Source organism: Myxocyprinus asiaticus, chromosome 2, assembly GCF_019703515.2.
Source record: "Myxocyprinus asiaticus isolate MX2 ecotype Aquarium Trade chromosome 2, UBuf_Myxa_2, whole genome shotgun sequence".
Lineage (NCBI taxonomy): Eukaryota > Metazoa > Chordata > Actinopteri > Cypriniformes > Catostomidae > Myxocyprinus > Myxocyprinus asiaticus.
In genome coordinates this window covers 35,237,086-35,251,587 of record NC_059345.1, presented here as the reverse complement: position 1 = coordinate 35,251,587, position 14,502 = coordinate 35,237,086, and the positions used below count along the sequence as shown (strand labels likewise).

The following is a 14,502-nucleotide window of genomic DNA, read 5'->3' as shown; positions in this document are numbered from 1 at the left end:
AAATGCATCAATCTGGTGCACTTTGAGAGCAAAATTAAAAGGCTAGACCTATGAAGAACTTTGTGCTCTTGTAAACAATTTTGTGCTCTATTAGAAATTTAATCATAAACACATTGGTTACAGGGCTCGACATTAAGCATTGTCATGTGCTTGTCCTCTGGACAAGTAAACTGGTCATTCACTTGTCTGAGTAAAAAAGTTACTTGTCCGGAGAGAAAAAAGGACATTTATGTTACATGCTCAAGTAACATGTCAAAGTTTATGTTGTATATTTTTCTAAAATTATGACTGATGCCCAACCTAATAGTGTACCTATGCAATCAACTAAATTCTCTGCGACAGAAATGTAAACTGCACTGGGTAGAGGAGGAGGCTATTGTCATATGATAATTATTTTGTTACGTATGGTAGTTAAACAAAGAAAAGCCTCCATCGTCATCATTTACAGCAGGGGTGCTCACACTTCTATGGAATGAGATCTACTTCTTCATCATGTTATTGCAGCAAGATCTACCATGTACAATAAAGGCTATACATTATCACAATACCAAAATTTCAGTAGTCGGTCGTGAAATTTGATGGTTCTCAATACCAGCTTCAAAACCACAACAAATAACAACACAAACTAATATGCTAATTATATAAGAATGGTTTCAAGTAATTATTCAAGACTAGTAAACAGTCAGTAATAAAATAACAATAAAAAACAGCAATAAATAGAAATAGAATAAAAATAATAGAACAAAAAATACAAATGAAGAAAATTCTGTGCTTTTTTAACAGCTTTAAAAGTTTTTAACAGCAGTAAGCTGTCAAGTATTCAAGTAAACATTCAGAATGAAATGCAACATAAAACTACTACAGGTCTTTACTGTATGATTATAACACATTAATACTTTTTAAAGCTACTAAAGTTACTCAGTCAAGAGCAGTGAGTGTTTTCTCATTTTCTTGTTATGGTTGTTTGATTAATATAATGACACACTAGACGGCTGCAGGTCTATTAGCTTACATTTATACTTACGAGTCCAACATTTTAATACAAATCTGCTTTTTTCTCCACTGTTTACGTTCACTTTAGACTCTCTGTGTTTACATGAATACCTCTCCAAGACGGGCATTTAGGCGGAATGTATTTGACCGCCGCCTGTCAATCAAACAGGGCGCAGATGTTACTAGATCACTAGCGAATTATAAAATTACGTGCTCTGGATTACTTCCAACAGCAGAATAAGAATATTAACTTTCTAATTAGTGACACATGCCTAGGCTATGACAAATATAGCCAGTTATTTTTGTTTTGTTATTGATGTTTTAATCAGTCCGCTTGTCTGGTCGGGCAAGTAAAATTCTCTTTCACTTGCCCCTTCAAAAATCCACTTGTCCCGGACAAGCGGACATCCGTTAATGTCGAGCCCTGGGTTTTGTGTGTGTGTGTGTGTGTGTGTATATATATATATATATATATATATAAATGGTGATGTCATGGCAAAAAAGTCACACCCACAAAGCATGGTAAATGTTTATCGCAGGTCACAAATGCTCAAAACACAAAATCGACTAGAGCATACCTTTGAGCCATCAAAGAACTGAATGGGAGTGAGAGAAGCAACGGCGCAAAACACAAAGAGATCTTTTATGTTATTATGAGAAACATTAAAATATTTTTGGTTCATTATGAAACTGTGGCGGGACAAATTAGACTGGCGGGCCGCCACAGTCTAGGTAATTAATGGGAAAAACTGTATCTATTATATTATAGATATACACTAGGCTTTTCTAGCTAAGACCAAATCAATCTGGTCTAGTCACTGAAATTAAAACACTTGATTACATTACCACAGCATTTATTTTTGTAACTTAAGTGCTACCTCTCTCCTTACAAAACAATGCAACAATCATATCAATCCTTACATAAACCTGTGAAAATTAAACCTGGGAAAATTAGATGACAAATGGTAAAGGAATTTGTCTTTACAAACCTAATATCTAAATAGTTCAGACTAAGCTAAGAATCATACTCAAAGGCTCTCATTAAGAAAAAGTCAATCAAAATTACTCTTTAACCAGGGCGTTACTATTTTGTTGCCAAATCAATTTATAAAGCAAGAGAAAAATCAATTCCTTGGTTGGTCACGATTCAAACTGTCTCAGAGAAATGTGCAATTGTCATCTATAGGACATCTATGATAAGATGATAGCATCAGTGGTGGCCATTGTGATGCAGAAAGGAGAGCCCGTGGCTGTTCCCCGAGGATCATTAATTCAGAGAGCTCTCAACTGTCAGCGTAAGCACTGACCCTGAATGCACTAAAGGGCATTCAAACACGTGACATTTACATAGTTCAACGGTATTTCATCAAGGAATATCTCCTATAAACACCATGTAAAGCTGCCTCTTCCACAAGACAGCACTTGTTCATCAAGAGTTACAGATAATTCAGATGGAAGGTCAAAGAAAAGAGAAAAAAAATAAATGAAGAAAACCTCAAATGGGGAATTTTTGCAGCTGTGCCACTGCACAAAGGAGTAGATAAGAGACAATGAAAACTTCTCTTAGAGGCCCTGCGCTACCCAAAACAACATTGTGATTAAAAACATTCTTCAGTTTTACTTTCTCATTGCTCATTTCCATCTCTTTCTCACTCTCAATCAGGCAGTTTAACTGATGAAGTCAGCATTGGCATGGCCTCAGTCTCAGTTTGTCTGAGTTGGGCAGGTTGCTGGCAGGAGAAGAAAGAAGCAGAAATCTGTGTTAAGACCCACGGCACAAAAACCAGGAGCCACATCCATTAAATGCACTCAAGGATCATGTTCCTGCAGTATTTCTGAGGGAGCTAAAGGATCGCTTTAGATTTTTTCCTCAAATCATTAATGGAAGTTACCGGCGAGGTGATTAAATCAGTTCTCTTAAGTATCTTTGCTGTGTAAAGTACCCGATATATACAAGTTTTTTTGTTCTTCGTTTAGGGGTAAAAAAAGTTTGAAACAGCCCAGCAACGGTATACTGTTTGCCAGTTTTGGGAAGTAATGGAATACATGTAACGGGATTACGTATTTTAAAATACAAAATATAAGTAACTGTATTCCACTACAGTTACAATTTAAATCATTGATAATCAGAATACAGTTACATTCAAAAAGTATTTTGATTACTGAAGAGATTACTTTGCATTTTATTGTCATTTGTTTCATTTAATATTCAGTCCTTTCAGATGGAAAACATTTATACATATAAATGATGAGATCCAAAGAGCATTTGAACAGCGGTGAAACACTTTCTTATGATGTGTGACATTCATACGAGCAGACAGAGAAGTAAGTCTGAAGTAAGTTTGGAGCAGAAGAAATAGAAATAAACCTTGTGTAAATTGTCAGCTTTACGCTAAGCTAAAATGCTATTTCTAGCCATTTTACATGCACACGTTACCAGGCACGATCATATTTTTTTATCAAGAAAATTCACGTTGGATCATAATTTCTTTTTTTTTTCTAGTAAGACCTTTGATATTAGGGCAAAAATCATATTCTTGATAATAATTTTTGTATTGTTTTCCTGTAAAAATATCAAAAAATCCTTAAAACAAGATCAATTTGATTTATCTTGTTTTAGAAACAACACTGCATAAGATATTTAGGTTTTTCAGAGAATGTATTTTTAACATGTGTATTTTGTCTTACTGTACTGGCAGAGTTTTACTAGTCAAAACAAGTGAAAAAATCTACCAGTGCTGAAGAAGTAATCCAAAGTATTTAGAATACGTTACTGGCCTTGAGTAATCTAACGGAATACATTACAAATTACATTTTTACAGCATGTATTCTGTAATCTGTAGTGGAATACATTTCAAAAGTAACCCTTCCAACCCTGTTGTTTGCAAACATTCAGACACCCGGACACACAGAGAATGGCGCTCACAGTAGATGGCACATGACTGAATCTGAGTAGATCTGATTCCTTTTGTAGACTAATTAAACCAAAAAAATTCACATGACATGGTCTTGGAAAATGTCTATGCAAAATATCGTAATATTTTAGGTAAATTTGCAACAGCTTGCAAATAACTCTGCACACCGGTGTGTTCATGTTGGCTGATCTTGGCTGACTGAAAAACTTAAGTAGAGCTTCAGGTAACACTTATCGATGACGTGGACCAATGGCAGTAAGAAGGTGTTTAACAGCCAGTTAGAATTTTTCCTAAAAGTTCGTCCAGACGAGCTGTTACAGGCCACCGAAACGAACTCCAAAACACCTTTTTCGTCACACCCATTCGTTCTTCGATTTCGTATTAAGTATATCGGGGCCTTATGGCCAGTCAGATGAGAAAAATGATCCATTCTCCATAAACATTACAGTAAATGTATGTAAATGTATGCAAGTCTAACAGGATAGGAGCAAGAATCCAGGGTCTTCATATCAGAGCATAAGCTGATGTTCTTTTCTGCAAAATAACCAATCCCAGCTGAGGAAAGAGAACCCAAATCTCTCTCAGATTTCTCTCCCTCTCTCTCTTTCTTCTGACTCTTGTGTGAGCTTGTCACAGTGTGTGTGGTTGTGTTTGAATGCAAATGTTTATTTCCAAAGCTGGTAAATCACAGTTTTTTTTTTTATAATGTTCTGCTTTTATTTGCCTTGTAAGGAGCAAGTCTGTCAAAGTTTAACCGAGTTTGTCGATAGAAACACTTCTCACAGGTTTGGTTTGTTTTAGTTTAGTTTGATGGCTTCTAAATTCCTCAGTAACAGATGTCTGATCGAGTTGGAGTTAAATATCAGGATTTAAGGCAAGTGTGCATTCCATGTAGTTTTGAAGAAATACCTTGAGGATGTGAGCAGCATGTGACAGTTTTCTTTTTGAGGGATATAACTGCTTATAAAAGCACATAGGATTTTCTGAAGGAAATGAACCATAGAGTGCATGTGTGTGGGGGTGCATTTCCTCTATACTGTCAGGGTGTTCTTACCTGGAGGATGTTGAAGGCTTTAAATAGGGCGGGGACAGGAGAACACCTGCGGGCATCCACCAGGACAGTCAAACCCAGAGCACTAACTTCCTTCCTGTAACACAAATATGCTGAGAGTCATTTCGAGGTTAAACATGGTTGAAGAAGGTAGTGCAAATGAATCACTTACGCAATGTTTTGTTGCCCAATATACTAAAAAACAGCGCAAGTGAAAGTAGAACTACTGTGCAAACGTTTTAGGCTCATAAGATGTTTCACAAAAACCTTTGTCTTAAGATGGTTATTTATATTTTCAGTTTTAGTGTGTCAATAGGAAATGTAAATTTTAGACTCCCAAACATTCCTTTTGCAAATAAAATAGATTAGAAGAACAGGGAGCCCTGCAACAGATGGCATGGCCCTCACAGAGCCCCCCACTGATCATCGTGTCAGTCTGAGATTCTTTAACAGCCTAAATAGAAGAACTGTGGTAAATTTTCCAAGATGCATCGAAGATACCATCTGCCAACAACCAAGAAAAACTGTGTCACGGTGTACCTATTGGTGCTGTTTTGTAGACAAAGGTGGTCACACCAAATATTGATTTAGCTTTTTTTTTTTATGTTTACTGGACTTTTATGACATTAATTGATGAATGAAAACTATTTTTGAAGACATCCTCACTATCCAACATTTTCACAAGTGCCTAAAACTTTTGCACAATACTGTACATCCTCTAACAAATTACTGACAAAAAGCCTAGGATTTGTAGCAGATGCAGCTGAATAGTATTTCACCTGAGTGTAGTGTAGAAGAAGACCATTATCCGCGCCAGCTCTCCGCTGTTGCAGTTTGGATTCAACCAGACAGAGTTTCTCATTGTCACGGTTACAAGTGCATGGCCTGATTTATCTCTTGTTCCTAAAATTCAAAGGTCAATATGTGAGTTTTTTTTTTTTTTAGCATGTTTATCCAAATCTAAATTCGAAGCAATTATCAGTGTTGGAGGCAGTTCCTCACCAGGCAGGCAGAGCACTCCTGAGCTCAGGACATCAGGGTTGATGTCATGGGCCTCACTCAGAGCAGGCTGGGTTCTCTGGGAATTGATTGGTAGTGGCAGGGAATCTGCTCTCTGGCTCTTAGCCGGCAAAGGTGCAGTGGACAGGTGGCAAACATTACTGTCTACTCTGTGACTGGATGCTGTAAGATGAAGATTGGTTGAGGGATTTCTTAACACAAAGAAGTCAGTTTACAGCCACGTCTGCAAAAGTCATTCCACAATCTGTTTTATCATTAGAGACAATAACACTCTCTGCTTTATGCTTCAGTAAGAGCACATATAACATTGATTTAATCAGTGTTACTTAGTGTTTGCTACAATTTTTGATTGCTCAGTAACACGATGGATTTAACTGGGAGTCTGACCACCTAACCACTGGATTATAAAGCCTTCAGATGTCTGAGTGCAAACACTATTTTGCTCAAAATCTCAAAAGGTCATTAAAATAGCTAAATCTCAATAAGTACAAAGCTATTCAGACTCTGAGGTCAAACACTGAGGTTGTTCACATGACAGATCTCTGAATTAAGCCAGTAGACCCACAATCTCAAAATCCACAACTAACAAACACTTGCATAGAGACGCCCAGCAACAAAGAATGGAGTCTGAGCATTTGCCGATCTGTACCAGCACGTGGCTTGGCATCCAAATCGCGAACACATTCTTCTAACAAATTTAAAAGCATTCCATGTATCACTTCGTGCATCGAACCATGGGGTGGCTTGTATCTGTGCCCCATATACCTGACAGCATGATAGGGCTCAGTGATAAGTTGAGATCAGCTTCCGAGAGTCATAAAACTAAAGATTTGCTCCACTGCACTGCCACGCTCTAAAACAGATGAGATACAGTACTGGGAATTGCAAATGTAGACCAGGAATCATAAAACAGCTTAAACAAGGACAAGGAAATCAGGAATGAATCGCTGCAAAGAATAATCTGGCTGAGATTGCTATATTTCAAGAGGGATTTGCACTGTAACATATTGGAATGTTTTTCTTCAGTCAAAAAACCTCAATTAAACCTTTTACCCCCTTGAAGCCCCTCTCTCACTCCATCTCTTTTGATTTTCCTCGTCTATGCTCTGGCCACAGACTCCTCAAATTGAGGAAGTCAACCACATGAACCCCCGAGGAGCTAAGTATTGCCCCAGACAGAGCAGAGTTGAGAGGGTCTTGGCTTCACACTCTCTCACCAGTCTGGAGTTCAGCCTGGAAAAGGCCATGGGCCATCACCTCTGACTTTATTCTTTATGCATTTATTTCTTCTATATTTCCTCTGATTTGGCTGTGGACTTAGAATAGCAAGACCATCTGGGACCATTTCTAAAACATACCATTTAAGACAAGTTATTTCCATACAGCAGACACATTTATTGTCCTAACAGCGTGTCTGTTGAGTTTGTACCTTCCAGTGAATGTGTGTATATCCTGTATGTGTGTGTCTGTTCTAAACATCACACATCACTAAATGCAGTGCTCAGGCCAAACATTCACAAATCAAATGATACTCACTTGTGGAACAGTTACTGAGGTTATCCATACAACCTAGTTCCTCAGTCTTTGTCTTCCATCTGTTCAGCTCATCAGCTCACTCTCACAGCCTGAATTCATATCAAAGTCTCTGCTGCTTTTTATGCTGAAGAGGTTTTATAGGGTCTAAAATCATTGTGCAAAGGCAATTTGCCTTTCAAAACAAAACAAAAATGCTCTCAGCAAACTGCTGACACTGAAGATTAGATGTTTAACTTTTCTATTTATATGCTCAATCTTATTCAACTGAAAGTGTATTAAGGATAGACAAAAAAAAAAAAATGATGAATGATAAATAGAATAAAACAAAAACTGGCAAATAAGCAAAATTTTGTGTCTATACAGGTAATAATAGCATTAGCATTGCTGTAGTACTGAAGCTCGAACAATGATTTGGGTTTGTAAACCACCCACTAAGAGAGAAAGGATAAGATCTATCATAGTCAATCTACAACAACAAACACCATAATTTCTTCTTTCTGCTATTCATTTCCCACACTCATATATATATATATATATATATATATATATATATATATATCTTTCTTCACACCTGTACCACATCTGAACCAGGTGAACGCATCCAACACAACCAAATCTTCTGGATGAAAAGGAAGGAGAGGAAAGGGAGGTGGGACATTGATAGCAACTTAAAAATATGACCAATAATTAGTCATAGCCATGCAGAACTACTTCCACTCCAGAAAGCACATTATGTTGGTGAATCACTCTTAATCTGCAAATACAATACAGTATGAACGTGCAGACGACCATGCAAAACACCCTCAGACTACATGAAATATCAGCCTGACTCACAGCAAAGAGTATCCAAATATAGAGTTCAATCAAAATAAAAGCATGATTAAATGACCAAAGTATGCAAAGCAGAAATCCTGCACATGACCCAGGCTTCTCTTCAGCCATTTCATTTTACTATTCAGATGTGAAATGCTGTCTATCTTGGACAGTGTTCAGTGGAATTCATGTGTGTGTCTAAATTTGAAAACAAACTGTCTAGAGGCTGGAATATGACCTGCAACAAAGCCAGTCCTTGTAAAGCACCCTGTCTAAGTAAAACCAGACCCTCTCATGCTTTTCTTTTAGTCATTTCTCCTGAAGAGAAAAGCAGCTCTATCAGGCCACAGCACTGGCAATTTGAGACCCATTTGCAACTTGTCAGAGGCCTGCGACTGAAGGTCCGGCATAGGGACCCCCTCAAGACAACAGCCTACTAAACTAGATTAAATATACTAGGTTTGCACGCCAGTGGATGCATGGTGATAAAATTACTCACAACACACTACAACAAACAGCTCCTGCAAATTGGAGACGGTTTGTAAAGAGGAATGCAATTTATGCATGACACATTTTCATGAAAATAAAAAGCTAAAAGTGAGGAATAACAAAAGAAGAAATAAGTGAATTGTGACGAGGAGGAGGGCGTGGCCGGGCCATGAGGATTCACACCTGGCGCTGAGTTGTCCCAATCAGGAGGAGAGAGATAAGGAGGAGCCAGAGATGCCAGAGAGGGAGAGAGAGAGCCACTCTCCCGCTGATTGGGGCAACTCAGTGCCAGGTGTGAATCCTCACGGCCTGGCCACTCCCTCCTTGTCACATGAATTTAAAGCAGAAATGTAATTCATATAATTAATATATAAAGTGAGGATGAAATGGTGAAGAGGGTTATGAATGAAGTGAAGGAGGAAATGGAAGAGAAGCAGGTACATTGACATCAGCCAGGGCAGTGGAGGGAGTCTTAAGATGCAATGGAGACAGTCTAGAGGCAGCGGTCTTAGATGCAACTGTTATGATGAGGAAATGGAGATGGTGCCAATGGAAAATATTAGAAAATTTGGGAGGTTTTTATAAAAAAGGAAGAAAGCTTGTGGATAAAGTAAAGGTGAGAGGGATAGACTTTGGCAAAGATGACTCTACCTTGTTCTTCCTGCTGATGGTAATGGGATTCCATGTCTGCTTGCTGTTGATGCTCTGCAGGAGAGCCATTTACAGAGGAAGTAACCCCATCCTCTTGTCTCTCCTCCTTTTCCCCCTTTAACTCCTCCTTTCTTTTTTGCCCTCCTCCAACTGCGGTGGGTATGTCCTCTACCTTTATTAGTGTGTCCTGATAGTGTCTGTCCATTTGTTCTGGGTGTGTGTGTCCATTTGTGATTGACATCTCTGAGGCTGGATCAGGGACTTGAGAGCATGTTGACATGACTCTATTTTCAGAATAGCTGGTCACTATGGCCTCCTGCTCACTCACAACCACAGGGCATCTCACAGTATCGCTCTCAGTGTCCTTTGAGCTTATGGTCACCTTACCTCTCTCCTCTGCCTCCTCTCCCTCCCCCCCTTTCTCTTCAACTTTGGTTTGTTTCTCCATATTTGTCACAACAGAGGAGTTGCCCTCCTTCTGAACTTCAGCGTTTGTTGCAATGGAGGCAGAATTGGGAGTGGTATATACCAGACCTGTTTGAGCGGTCTCAACTTCCTCTGTCACACTTAACGCTAGAATATCCCTCTCTGTCTTTCTTTCAGTCTCTCTACTGCTTTCATTTTTCACCTGTTCTGCCTCCTTACAAGGCAACATTTCTCTTTCTGCATGTTCCTCCTTTGTCTGGTAACCTTCTGGGAGTTCTACCACTTTCTCATTGACTGTGTCCTCACAGGGCTCTGTCCTCACCTGTGAAATGGGCGTAACCAGATCCTCCCCAGGCGCTGTGGTGATGGAGGCCAAGTCTATCTGTTCCCTTTGCAGAGTAGCTGAAACAGGTCCGGATACCTCCTCAGCACTGGGACTATAATCACCATCAGATTCTTTATTGTCACTTCTACCATCACTAAATGTCCGGTGGTTCTCATTTAATGCAGGAGGGTTGGGGACTGACTGGCTTGCAGGAATATGCCCTTGCTCAGCTGGTGTATGAATGTGTGTGAGTATCTGACATTTTCTGAGCTCCGATTGCTTAGTCTGTTTCTGTAAAGACACACTGACGGCTAGAGGCTCAGAGACTGTCACTCTATTGATCTGCAGTTCAGAACTGCCTTCCAAAACACTGTCACCTCTCATCTGCTCAGTTTCAGGAACAGACACAGAGGGTTCAATTGTAGCTGAAGAAGCTTGTTCGGTGTTTTCACTTTCTAAAGTACCAGTGAAAACCTCATTTTCTGGCTGTAATGAGTGAGCTACTTTGCTGTCTGGTTGTGCTGTAAGGACTGATCTGCAGTCTGGTTGTGGTGTGTTTAGTGGCTCATTGTATAGATGTGATGTCTTGACTAGCTTGCTGTCTGGTTGAAATGTACTGTGTACTTCACTGTATGGTTGTAATCTGTCGACTGCTTTGCTGTTGGGTTGCAAAATGCTAAATAGTTTGTTGTCTAGTTGAGATGTTCTTGATTGTTGTGATGTTTTGACTGGGTCATAGTCTGGTTTTGATGTCATGACTGTCTCATTGTCTAGTTGTGATGTGCTGACTGATAGGCTGTCTGGCTGTGATGTGCTGACATGTTTGTTGTCAAGTTGGGATGTGCTCACTGGTTTGCTAACTAGATGTGATGTCTTGACTGGCTCATTGTCTAGTTGAGATGTGTTGACTAGTTTGCTGTCTGGTTGTGATGTGCTGGCTAGTTTGCTCTCTGGTTGGGATGCGTTTACTGGTTTGCTATCTGGTTGAGATGTCTTGACAGGCTCATTGATTATTCTTGATGTGTTGACTGGTTTACTGTCTGGTTGTGATGTTTTGACTGGGTCATAGTCTGGTTTTGATGTCATGACTGTCTCATTGTCTAGTTGTGATGTGCTGGCTGATTGGCCGTCTGGTTGTGATATGCTGACAAGTTTGTTGTCAAGTTGGGATGTGCTTACTGGTTTGCTAACTAGATGTGATGTCTTGACTGGCTCATTGTCTAGTTGTGATGTGTTGACTGGTTTGCTGTCCGGTTGTGATGTGTTGACTGGTTTGCTGTCCGGTTGTGATGTGTTGACTGGTTTGCTGTCCGGTTGTGATGTGTTGACTGGTTTGCTGTCCGGTTGTGATGTGTTGACTGGTTTGCTGTCTGGCTGTGATGTGCTGACATGTTTGTTGTCAAGTTGGGATGTGCTCACTGGTTTGCTAACTAGATGTGATGTCTTGACTGGCTCATTGTCTAGTTGAGATGTGTTGACTAGTTTGCTGTCGGGTTGTGATGTGCTGGCTAGTTTGTTGTCTAATGGTGATGTGCAGATTGGTTTGCTCTCTGGTTGGGATGCGTTTACTGGTTTGCTATCTGGTTGAGATGTCTTGACAGGCTCATTGACTATTCTTGATGTGTTGACTGGTTTACTGTCTGGTTGTGATGTTTTGACTGGGTCATAGTCTGGTTTTGATGTCATGACTGTCTCATTGTCTAGTTGTGATGTGCTGGCTGATTGGCCGTCTGGTTGTGATATGCTGACAAGTTTGTTGTCAAGTTGGGATGTGCTTACTGGTTTGCTAACTAGATGTGTTGTCTTGACTGGCTCATTGTCTAGTTGTGATGTGTTGACTAGTTTGCTGTCCGGTTGTGATGCGTTGACTGGTTTGCTGTCCGGTTGTGATGTGTTGACTGGTTTGCTGTCCGGTTGTGATGTGTTGACTGGTTTGCTGTCTGGTTGTGATGTGTTGACTGGTTTGCTGTCTGGTTGTGATGTGCTGGCTAGTTTGCTGTCTGGTTGTGATGTGCTGGCTAGTTTGTTGTCTAATGGTGATGTGCAGATTGGTTTGCTGTCTGGTCGGGATGTGTTTATTGGTTTGCTATCTGGTTGAGATGTCTTGACGGGCTCATTGTCTATTCGTGATGTGTTGACTGGTTTACTGTCTGGTTGTAATGTGCTGACTAGTTTGCTGTCTAGTTGTGATGTGCAGACTGGTTTGCTATCTGGTTGTGATGCGTTTACTGGTTCGCTTTCTGGTTGAGATGTCTTAACGGGCTCATTGTCTAGTTGTGATATGTTGACTGGTTTTCTGTCTATTTGTGATGTGCTGTTTAGTTTGTTGTCTAGTTGGAATGTGCTTACTGGTTTGATATCTGATTGTGATGTCATGACTGGCTCATTGTCTAGTAGTGATGTGTTGGAGGGTTTACTGTCTGGTTGCGATATGGTGCGTGTTGGCATATCAGAAAGTGGAGTACTATCATGGTTGGAGTGTTGAGACACAAACTCTCTTTCAGACGCATGCTTAGACACAATGTCACAGGAAGCTGTACCTGTAGCACAGGTGGGCTCAGACCATTCCACCTGCTGGTGCGGACTCTCTGCCTCTACAGGAGAAGGGAGGGTTAAGATCCCAGGTTGGTACGCGTCATTCAGATTTTCTTCGATCAGCATGGCACAAACCATGCTCTGTGAGCATGCTCCATACTTTGGAAGACTCTCAGCTGGTTTGGCTTTAGAATGAGTGGATCCTGCAGTCTGTGGTTTATGTAGATTTCTGTAATTCATGCTAATGGCCTGAGTGAGAGAGCCTTTCTGTGGGGAAAAACGTGGTAAGGAGATATCGGCTAGCTCCACATACTCGCCCTCTGAATCCTCCGCTGTGCAGCTAGAGCTCAGCCCACTGCTATCTTTATAGATCTCACTAAGAGCAGGGAGGACCTTGACATCCTTGCTTTGACAGTCTATCTCCCCTGATTGGTCCGTGGAAGTGTCAATAAAAATCCTGCATTCTAAGTCATCAACTTGATTTTCGACAGAGTCCCTCTCCTCTCTGTTCCCAAGTTCCTTGGCCACCCTTCTACTTTCACCTTGTCCCATAACTTTGGGGGGTCTGCTGATAAATTCCGGATGAACAATATCCTCCCATGGTACCCTAAAAATATCATTATCCGCTGATAAAAGACAGTGTTCCAGGGCGTTTTTTCTGACCACACTCCTCTCCCGGTTGATGGAGTCCAGCCAGTCCATGGTGAATAAAGAGGGGTATGCTAGCTGAGACACGTCCAGCTCCTCCACATGTTGCCCGCTAACTGCCAGACACTTCACTGTGATGCGTGGAGGGCTTTTAGGTGATGGTGTCACTTGCAAGTAGAAGTCACTAGGCCGTAACACACGCCAGTCCAATGAGGAGAGCTGGATTATGACCTTCTCATGGACACACAGTGGCCAGCCTTCATGACGAAACAGGAAACCACAGTATGGGAACTGTAGAGAGAAGAGAGTAAAACAATCAGTCAGATAATCAATCATTAATCACACTGTTGTAAGTTACAAAGACAGACTGTTTTGACAAATTTCTGTTGCCTTTCTGTTGTCTCATTTTTCCCAAAAATATATTTCAAGTTTTAATATACTGACAATAAAAATAAAAATAAACTACCCAAACTAGTGGCAGTTAGTGGCATGATTCTGTCAATGAGTCATCCATGGAGAAAACCATGGATGAATGCATCTAGTTAAATTATTATTTTTGGCACATACATTTTTCAAGCCTTTATAAGAAGCAGTAAGCTATTTTTCCTATACTAAGTGAACTATGTGACAGGTGAAAGTTGGCATGTCTTAAATGGGAAACTATTGTTAACTATGGTTAACTGTCCCATAACATGTTTTTTCCTGATAGCTAATGAAGCTAGTGTTTTCACCACACATAATACCTTCACACTGCATGTCCCATTTCATTCATAAGTATTGCATTTTATGCTTATAATAACGTGTATAATGGTACCATATTAATGTACAGTATATACATAGTTACATACTTTGATGTTTACATTGCATAGCCATTAAAATAATCACTAAATGATGTACAGCTGGGAACTGCAACTTTTTTGACATGAAGTGCCATTTTTAAATGTCCTTTTTAATCACTGTGCCATGTCAACCGCTCAACCGCACAGTGCAACATAGGCAAAGAAGACTTGTTACTTGCCCAACCCTCTTCTGCAGCACTGCTCAAACTGATCTGCGTCACGCCATCAGCGGCTCATTATTATTAGCAGTGGTCATGTAAA

General features: G+C 40.2%; 1 protein-coding gene and 1 long non-coding RNA gene across 3 annotated transcripts in view; one reads left to right on the top strand and one right to left on the bottom strand.

The window, feature by feature from the left end:
* LOC127416223 (uncharacterized) overlaps nt 1–14,502 on the top strand; it is a 102,096-nt gene that overhangs the window by 2,630 nt on the left and 84,964 nt on the right. The gene's annotated exons all lie outside the window — the stretch shown is intronic.
* The window catches only part of LOC127416075 (uncharacterized), a 113,766-nt gene that overhangs the window by 64,441 nt on the left and 34,823 nt on the right, over nt 1–14,502 (bottom strand). For both annotated transcript variants that reach the window (XM_051655198.1, XM_051655205.1), the window contains exons 3-6: nt 9,469–13,693; nt 5,962–6,141; nt 5,739–5,862; nt 4,963–5,056 (exon numbers count right to left, since the gene is read on the bottom strand). In XM_051655198.1, the coding sequence (XP_051511158.1) occupies nt 4,963–5,056; nt 5,739–5,862; nt 5,962–6,141; nt 9,469–13,693 (4,623 nt within the window). The remainder of the gene's footprint in view (nt 1–4,962; nt 5,057–5,738; nt 5,863–5,961; nt 6,142–9,468; nt 13,694–14,502) is intronic.